This window comes from Carlito syrichta, unplaced genomic scaffold, assembly GCF_000164805.1.
Source record: "Carlito syrichta isolate Samal-C Ts95f unplaced genomic scaffold, Tarsius_syrichta-2.0.1 Scaffold120755, whole genome shotgun sequence".
NCBI classification, from domain to species: Eukaryota; Metazoa; Chordata; class Mammalia; order Primates; family Tarsiidae; genus Carlito; species Carlito syrichta.
The window spans coordinates 43,589-52,681 of NW_007064851.1; the positions used below are offsets into that span (position 1 = coordinate 43,589).

Below are 9,093 nucleotides of genomic sequence, written 5' to 3' on the forward strand. Positions count from 1 at the left end.
GGACTACAGGCATGTGTCACCACACAGTGCTAATTTTTGAGATTTTTTTTTTTTTTTTAGTTGGAGTCTCACTGTCACCCAGACTGGAGTGCAGTGGCCTCCCGGCCACCACAGCCTCGACCTGCTGGGCTCCTGCGATCCTTCCGCCTCAGCCTTCCAAGGAGCTGGAACTACAGGCGCGCACTACCACGCCCGGCTATTTTTTTTTTTATTTATTGTAGAGATGAGGTCTCGCCAAGTTGCCCAGGCAGGTCTCGAACCCGCGGGCTCAGGCAATCCACTCACCTCAGCCTCCCAAAACGCGGGATTACAGGCTGAGCCACCAAGCCCGTGAGATTTTTTTTTTTTTTTCAGAGACAAGATCTCTCACTATGTTGCCCAGGCTGGTCTCAAAGTCCTGGACTGAAGCAATCCTCTTGCCTCAAGCTCCCAAAGTGCTAGGATTACAGGCATGAGCCACCACTCTTGGCCCAGAGCAAGACTTTATATGCAACTTTGGGCCTCATGCTCTGGCTCCCTGGCCTCAGTGTCCCCACATGTAACAAGAGGGGTTTGACGACACTGGTCCAGCCTCTAAGATGCAGTGAGTCTATGAGTGAAGCCACGCTTCTTCCAGCAGGGATGCCCCTAAAGGGAGTGACCTCCTTGGGCTCCCGGGGCTGATGCTTCTGATTTTGATGCTCTGACTTGTGTGTACCCTTTCTGTTTCAGCTCTCAGCTCGGGACCCAGGAGGATCTCTCAGAGACAAGACCAAAGCGCATTGCAGCCTACACAAGCCCCGCCTTTCTGTTCTAGTTTTCAGAAGACTGTGTGATCCTTTGACGAGAAAGTGATTTTTGCCATCTCAACCCTCTGACTTCATCGATTTTTTTCATCTTCCTTTTGCTGATTCCTGGAGCGGCTTTGGACTCTTTGGCAAAGTTGGGTGTCTGAAACCCCCTCCGGAACGAGTGTTTCTGGCTGAGGGGTTTTGAGGGGAGACTGTGATCTCGACAGGTGGCCTGTCCCCAGCCTCACAGTCAGGCCTGAGTGGTGGTGAGGTCACCATGTCCACCAAGGTGCCCATCTATCTGAAACGGGGCAGCCGGAAAGGTAAGAAGGAGAAGCTTCGTGACCTGCTGTCCTCTGACATGATCAGCCCGCCGCTGGGGGACTTCCGCCACACCATTCATATTGGCAGCGGTGGCGGCGACATGTTCGGGGACATCTCCTTCCTGCAGGGCAAGTTCCACCTCCTGCCGGGGACAGCGGTCGAGGGGCCCGAGGAAGACGGCACCTTTGACCTTCCCTTCCAGTTCGCCCGCACCGCTACGGTGTGTGGGCGGGAGCTCCCCGACGGCTTGTCCCCTCTGCTCAAGAATGCCATCTCGCTCCCAGTCATCGGCGGGCCCCAAGCCCTCACGCTGCCCACAGCCCAGGCCCCGCCCAAGCCCCCTCGCCTGCACCTGGAGACCCCTCAGCCTACCCCGCAGGAGGCAGGGAGTGTGGACATTTGGAGGATTCCGGAAGCCGGCTCACCCCACCATGGGCTGACGCCGGAGTCAGGGTCCGAGGAGTCCTTCCTGTCCCACGCCAGCTCCCTGCTGTCCCTGCATGTGGACCTGGGGCCTTCCATCCTGGACGACGTCCTCCAGATCATGGATCAAGACCTCGACTAATCATGCGGGTCCCCCACACAGGACCCGCAGCCGACCAGGCCGGGTGCCCAGGCTGGATGGACGCGGGGTGGGGGGCGGGGTGTGGACACGGCCCCGGCCCGGGATACTGGATCCCAAGGGTCCCCCTGGGTGGCCACCAGCCAGTGATTCTCATTTTGAGCCTGTGATTCCGCCCTCCTTTCCCCCACCATGGACAGAGGCGGCCTCACTGCTTTCCCCTAACGACCACCACAGACATGTGCAGAAGTCATCCCTGGGTGTCCTAGCATCTCGGAGACCTGGGCCCTCCACCATCAGCTCCTTTTCCCCTCAGGTCCCTCAGATGAAGGCCCTGCTGAAATGGACACCCCCTTCACCTTCCTTCTGCAGGGTACAGCCAACCAGAGGTCCGGTCATTCTGGACTTTGGCGCTGCGTCCTGGACTGAGAGTGTGGTGTCAGCAACTGGATGCATCCTGCCTCGTCCCCTCCCCCGCCCCTTCCCGATGTGAGCGGGGAATCCAGGCTGCCAGTCCTCCCGTCCCAGGTTTCCTCCCAGAGGCAGGCCAGGCCCCGAGGGCTGTGGACCCACCTCTGGGAGACCCCAGGCCCAGAGGGCTTTGGGGAAGGCAGACCCCGACCCTCCAGAAGGTCCTACCTGGCTCTGAGCCTGCAGTGAGAATGAAGCAGGAAAAAGCCAAGGGTCTAGTGTGGATATTCTGACTTTGGTTCAAGCGTATATGGCAGAGACAAGCACACCGATAGGCTAGGCGCTGGGCCTACCCTGGGCTCACCCCCTGTCCGGGCAGCTGGGATCTGGCGGGAAGACCCAAGAGTAAAAGAACAATCACAAGGACATGTGCATGGGGACCAATGGCTTCTCCAGCTTCAGAGCACCAAGGAAGCACGTGGGTGGGATGCTCGGCCCAGGGCTGGGAGGGTCCCACCGTGCTAGCCCATGGACTGATCCCACCTGCAACTGTTTATTGAGGATCCACGGTGCACTTGACCTTGGCAGTGGCAGATACGATCCCTACTCTCTTGGAGCTTATATTGTAGTGGGGAGAAGGATATTGAATTTGTGATATTAAATATTAAAGAGCTGATTTCCAGCAGTGGTAAATGCTGTGAAGAAAACAGTGGGATCAGGAATGCCTGGGGGCAGGAGGGAGGGTGGTGTAAAAGTGGGCAGAGGTGATTTGGAGCCAGCTCTGACCTAACGGGTATATGCTCATGTACAAGCAAAAGCACTGAGGCACCCCACGGCAAGAGCATGGCCCTCTGAGTGTAGCTTAACCTGTGTGAGACTGTTTCCCCGTGTCTAAAATGGAGGCAATGATATCTACTTTTCAGGGTTGTTGAGAAAATCAGGGACAACATAATTCTCACATGAGGGGTATTAAAAAATGGAACCAGGCCAAGCTCGGTGGCTCAGTCTGTCGTCCCAGCACTTTGAGAGGCCGAGGTGAGTGGACTGCCTGAGTCTGAGGGTTCGAGACTAGCCCGGACAACTTGGCAAGAACTTGCCTTTACAATAAATCAAATATGAGCCAGACGTGGTAGCACGCACCTGTAGTCCAGGCTACTTAGAAGGCTGAGGTGGAAGAATCGCCAGAACCCAGCAAGTCAATGCTTGGGTGGCCATGAGCATGCCACTGCACTCCAGCCTGGGCGACAGAGTGAGACTCCGACTCAAAAAATAAAAATAAAAACAAAAATAAAAAAAGTTTCGTGAGTGGATTGCCTGAGCCTGTGGGTTCGAGACCCGCCTGGGCAACTTAGTGAGACCTTATCTCTACAATAAAATCAAAAATTAGCTGGGCGTGGTAGCGTGTGCCTGTAGTTCCAGCTACTCGGAAGGCTGAGGCGGAAGGATCACCGAAGCCCAGCAGGTCGAGGCTGCGGTGGCCGGGAGCGGCCACTGCACTCCAGTCTGGGCGACAGAGTGAGACTCCAACTCAAAAAAAAAAAAAAGTTTCCAGGCCAGGCATGATGGCTCATGCCTGTAATCCCAGCACTTTGGGAAGCCAAGGTGGGAGCACTGCTTGAGCCCAGGAGTTTGAGACCAGCCTGGACAACATAGTGAGACCTCAACTCTACCAAAAAAAAATAGGCCAGACGTGGTGGTTCACGCTTATAATCCCAGCACTTTGGGAGACCAAGACGAGAGAGGATTGCCTAAACCCACGGGTTTGAGACCAGCCTGGGCAATTTGGCAAGACCTCATCTCTACAATAAATTAAAAAAGAATTAGGGGTCGTGCTCGGTGGCTCAGCCTATAATCCCAGCACTTTGGGAGGCTGAGGTGAGTGGATTGCCTGAGCCTGTGGGTTCGAGACCTGCCTGGGCAATTTGACAAAACCTTATCTCTACAATAAATCAAAAATTAGCCGGGTGTGGTAGCGCCGGCCTGTAGTTCCAGCAACTTGGAAGACTAAGGCGGAAGGATTGCCGGAGCCCAGCAGGTCGAGGCTGCAGTGGCCAAGAGCAGCCACTGCACTGCACTCCAGCCTGGGTGACAGAGTGAGACTCCAACTCAAAAAAAAAAAAGAGCCAGGTGTGGTGGCGTGTGCCTGTTGTTCCAGCTACTTGGAAGGCTGAGGAGGAAGGATTGTCTGAGCCCAACGGGTTGAGCCTGTGGTGGCTGTGAGCATGCTACTGCACTCCAGCCAGGGTGACAGAGTAAGACTCTGAAGAAAAAGGAAAAAAAAAAACTGCTTTCAGTTCTGTTGGGTACATACCCACAGGTGGAATTGCTGGATCCCATGGTTATGTTATATTGTTTGAGAAACTGCCATATTGTATTCCATAGTATCTACACCATTTTACATTCCCACCGAGTTTTTTGTCTTTCTTTTTTTGAGTCAGAGTTTCACCCGTCGCTCAGACTGGAGTGCAGGGACACGCTTATGGCCACCGCAGCCTCGATCTGCCAGGCTCAGGTGATCCTTCCGCCTCAACCTTCCAAATAGCTGGAACCACAGACATACCTGGCTAGTTTTTGTAATTTATTGTAGAGACGAGGTCTCACCAAGTTGCCCAGGCTGGTCTTGAACCCCTGGGCTCAGGCAATTCTCTCGCTTCGGCCTCCCAAAGTGCTGGGATTACAGGCTGAGCCACTGTGCCCAGTCAGCTTTTTGTCTTTCACCTGAATTTGTTGTCATTATATAGAGACTGGAGAATTGATACACAATCTAGGATGGAATACGAACCTAGGTCTGTGGGACCCAAAGCTGTAGTTGAATGCAATTCTGTGTCCCCACAGGGGTTCAGTTTCAGGCCCTGATAATATCTGTGAAAGCAGAAAGTGGGGAAGTTGAAAGCCCCTACCCGCAGGCCCTCTCAGTGCTCCCCTTCTGTCTGGGGAGGCGACGACAAGGAAAGGGGACTCCTTCCTTAGAGTCTCACTCAGCTGGAAGCAGGACCTAACCCTGGACGTGAGCTGAGGCCGGAGTGGCCAAGGAAGGAAGACATTTTTGCCCTGGGTCTCCAGAAGTGCTCTCAACTCACACTGCATCAGGCATCAGCCAACGAGCCCTGGGAAACCACTCAGGGCTGCCATGTTGGAGTGGAGAAAGGAAACCAGGTAGGCCACCTGAACCATCGGACTAGCTGAGCTTGGGATACCTCCTCACACCAAGATAGCTAGAGCTAGAGAGAAGAAGAACCTTCTCTCGGGTCAGGCATGGTGGCTCAAGCCTGTAATCCCAGTACTTTGGGAGACCAAGGTGAGGGGATTGCCTGAGCCCACGGGTTCAAGACCAACCTGGGCAACTTGGTGAGACTTCGTCTCTACAATAAATCAAAAAAATAAACCGGGAGTGGTGGCACACACCTGTCATTCCAGGTACTTGGAAGGCTAAAGCGGAAGGATTGCCTGAGCCCAGCAGGTCGAGGCTGCGGTGGCTGTGAGTGTGACCCTGCACTCCAGCCTAGGCGACAGAGTGAGACTCCAACTTAAAAAAAAAAGAACAGCCGGGCTCAGTGGCTCAGCCTGTAATCCCTCGCCTTTGGGAGGCTGAGGTGAGTGGATTGCCTGAGCCCGCGGGATCGAGACCTGCCTGGGCAGCGAGACCTCATCTCTACAATAAATCAAAATATCAGCCGGGCGTGGAAGCATATGCCTGTAATTCCGGCTACTCGGAAGGCTGAGGCGGAAGGATCGCTGGAGCCCAGCAGGTCGAGGCTGCGGTGGCCGGGAGTGGCCACTGCACTCCAGTCTGGGCGACAGAATGAGACTCCAACTCAAAAAAAAAAAAAAAAGAACGTTCTCTCTCTGTGGCTTGTCTAGACACCGTGTCACAAATAACATCCACAAAGGAATTCCCAAAATAGAGTCAACAAAATGACAAATGTCCCCACAGTCCACTGTTTTAGGTGTCCAACATTCATGTATGTCCTTATTCTAGAATTTAATCTTCAAAAACAGCAACAACAGCCTATCTAGCCTACCTAGTATAATGCATCCATCCTTCTTCCAGTCAAAAGTGTATTCACTCTTTCCAAAGGGAGACAACTCAAAGTCTTGTTCATTATCACATCCAGGCCGGGCGTGGTGGCTCAAGCCTGTAATCCCAGCACTTTGGGAGGCCAAGGTGAGAGGACTGCCTGAGCCCACAGGTTTGAGACTAGCCTGGGCAGCTTGGCGAGACCTCATCTCTACAATAAATCAAAAAATTAGCTGGATGTGATGGTGCATGCCTGTAGTTCCAGCTCCTTGGAAGGCTGAGGTGAAAGGATCTCCTGGGCCCAGCAGGTCGAGGCTGCGGTGGCCAGGAACGTGCCACTGCCCTCCAGCCTGGGCGACAGAGTGAGGCTCTGACTCAAAAACAAAACAAAACAAAAAAAAAACCACAAATATCCACTCCCATCCAGGATTTCTGGATGATGTCCATTCCTCCTGCAATTCCCTTATCAGCCCATCTAAATATTTTGCAACCTATGAACTAATTGAAAAGGTAATTCTCATCAATATACCTTATATACAAGAGCAGAGAGAGAAAAGAATGAAGAATTAAAATATATTAAATATATACCGGGTTCGGTGGCTCAGCCTATAATCCCAGCACTTTGGGGAGGCCAAGGTAAGAGGATTGCCTGAGCCTGCAGGTTCGACACCAGTCCTTGGCGAGACCTCGTTTCTACAATAAATAAAATATTAGCCGGGCACAGTAGTGCGTGCCTGTAATTCTGGCTACTTAGAAGGCCGAGGCGGAAGGATTGCCGAAGCCCAGTAGGTCGAGGTTGCAGTGGCCGGGAGCGTGCCCCTGCACTCCAGCCTGGGCAATGGAGTGATACTCCAACTAAAAACAAAAAATACATTAAATACATACTTGACAGAGCAAGAAAGGAAATATATGCAGAATCTAGAGATTTCTCTACAACAAACATTCAGCTTTGGTATGAATGACTTCTCTCCTTCACTACCGAGTTCATGTTCCCTTTATCTTCTTTTTTTTGAGTCAGAGTCTCACTGTCACCCAAACTGGAGTGCAGTGGCACACTCACAGCCACCACAGCCTCGACCTGCTGGGCTCAGGCGATCCTTCCACCTCAGCCTTCCAAGTCGCTGGAACTACAGGCACGTACCACCACGCCCAGCTAATTTTTTGATTTATTGTAGAGACAAGGTCTTGCCATGCTGCCCAGGCTGGCCTCAAACCTGTGGGCTCAAGCCATCCTCTCGCCTCGGTTTCCCAAAGTGCTGGTATTACAGGTGTGAGCCACCACACCCAGCTCCCTTTACCTTCTAATTTAGCAAGTGATGAGTCCCAGACTTTCAATTTTAAGGATTCTGAGCCCTTGGTGGCTCTCCCTGTATAGAGTTTATGTTTTCCCAAAACTTTATTTTTTTGTTTATTTTTTTATTTGTTTGAGTCAGAGTCTCTGTCGCCCAGGCTGGAGCGCAGTGGCATGCTCATAGCCACCGCAGCCTCAACCTGCTGGGCTCAGGTGATCCTTCTGCCTCAGCCTTCCAAGTAGCTGGCACTACAGGCAAACACCACCACGACCGGCTAATTTTTTTTTTAATTGGTGTCTCACACTTGTCACCCAGGGGCTGGAGTGCAGTGGCATGCTCACAGCCACCACAGCCTCCATCTGCAGGGCTTAGGCAATCCTTCCACCTCAGCCTTCCAATTAACTGGAACTACAGATGCATGCCACCATGCCCGGCTAGTTTTTGTGATTTATTGTAGAGATGAGGCCTCACCAAGTTGTCCAGGCTGGTCCTGAACCCACGGGCTCAGGCAATCATCTTGCCTCAGCCTCCCAAAGTACTGGGATTACAGGCTGAGCCACCGCACCCAGCCTAATTTTTTAAATTATTGTAGAAACAAGGTCTTGCCAAGTTGCCCAGGTTAGTCTTAAACCTCTGGGCTCAGACAATCCTCTCGCCTCAGCCTCCCAAAGTGCCGGGATTACAGGCTTCAGTCACCGCACCTGGCCATACTTTTTATTTTGAAACATTTCAAACTTACAGAAGTATTGAAGTATCACAGTGACCCTCCATATACCTTCAACTAGATTTGTCAATTATTACCATCCTGCCTCTGCTTTATTCCTTTGCGTATAACATCTTCCTGACCTTTTTTTTTTTTTTTTTTTTGAGTTGGAGTCTCACTCTGTCGCCCAGACTGGAGTGCAGTGGCCACTCCCGGCCACCTCAGCCTCGACCTGCTGGGCTCCGGCGATCCTTTTGCCTCAGCCTTCCAAGTAGCTGGAACTACAGGCACATGCCACCACCCTGGCTAATTTTTTGATTTATTGTAGAGATGAGGGCTCACCAAGTGGCCCAGGCCGGTCTCGAACCTGTGAGCTCAAGCAATCCTCTCACCTCAGCCTCCCAAAGCCACTGTGCCTGACTGGTTTCCTGTCTCTTTGTGTGTCTGATTATCTACCATTATGGTATCTGAAAAAATATTTGTAAAATAATTGAGGCCTAGGATGACAGTACATACCTTTAGAAAGGATATTACTTAGTACTAAATATGCTGCTTTCGTTAGGTGACTGGGGACATTCAAAGATGGTTCACCTTAATCCAAGTTCAAGACTTAAGCTTTCCTGGACCATCCAAATAACAGGATTCTGAGCTACAAGTCCATAGAATTTGCCATGTATCTTGGAGCATGTATTTCAGTGGTGGAGTATTTGACTTTCTATATTGGGCAAGCTCTGGGTTTTGACTTTTGTCCTTCCCTCCAGAGGCTGCCAAACAGCAGTTTAATTTCATAGTTATAGCTTCAAAATTAGTAAATATTCCCTGGACAGAAATTATCTCTCCGGGTTTTAGCCTCCTAAATGTTCTCCCAGTAATTCTTCATTATACTGTTAGCTTTTCAGTGCTTTTAGGATCTTTTCAGTCTGGGGAACTTGGTGAGACCTCATCTCTACAATAAATCAGAAAATAACCCGGGCATGGTGGTGCGTGCCTATAGTTCCAGCTACTTGGAAGGC

At 51.7% G+C, this 9,093-nt stretch overlaps 1 protein-coding gene across 1 annotated transcript; it reads left to right on the forward strand.

The window, feature by feature from the left end:
- The first annotated feature begins 936 nt into the window (after window positions 1-936).
- On the forward strand, window positions 937-1,697 carry CDC42EP2 (CDC42 effector protein 2). The gene has a single exon (XM_008048177.1). The coding sequence runs from the start codon at window positions 1,048-1,050 to the stop codon at window positions 1,657-1,659; it is 612 nt and encodes a 203-aa protein (XP_008046368.1). The 5' UTR covers window positions 937-1,047; the 3' UTR covers window positions 1,660-1,697.
- The last annotated feature ends 7,396 nt before the right edge of the window (window positions 1,698-9,093 follow it).

What these genes read in the sequence shown, in the direction of transcription:
- CDC42EP2 (XM_008048177.1), top strand. Translation starts at nt 1,048, where the DNA reads ATGTCCACCAAGGTGCCCATCTATCTGAAACGGGGCAGCCGGAAAGGT.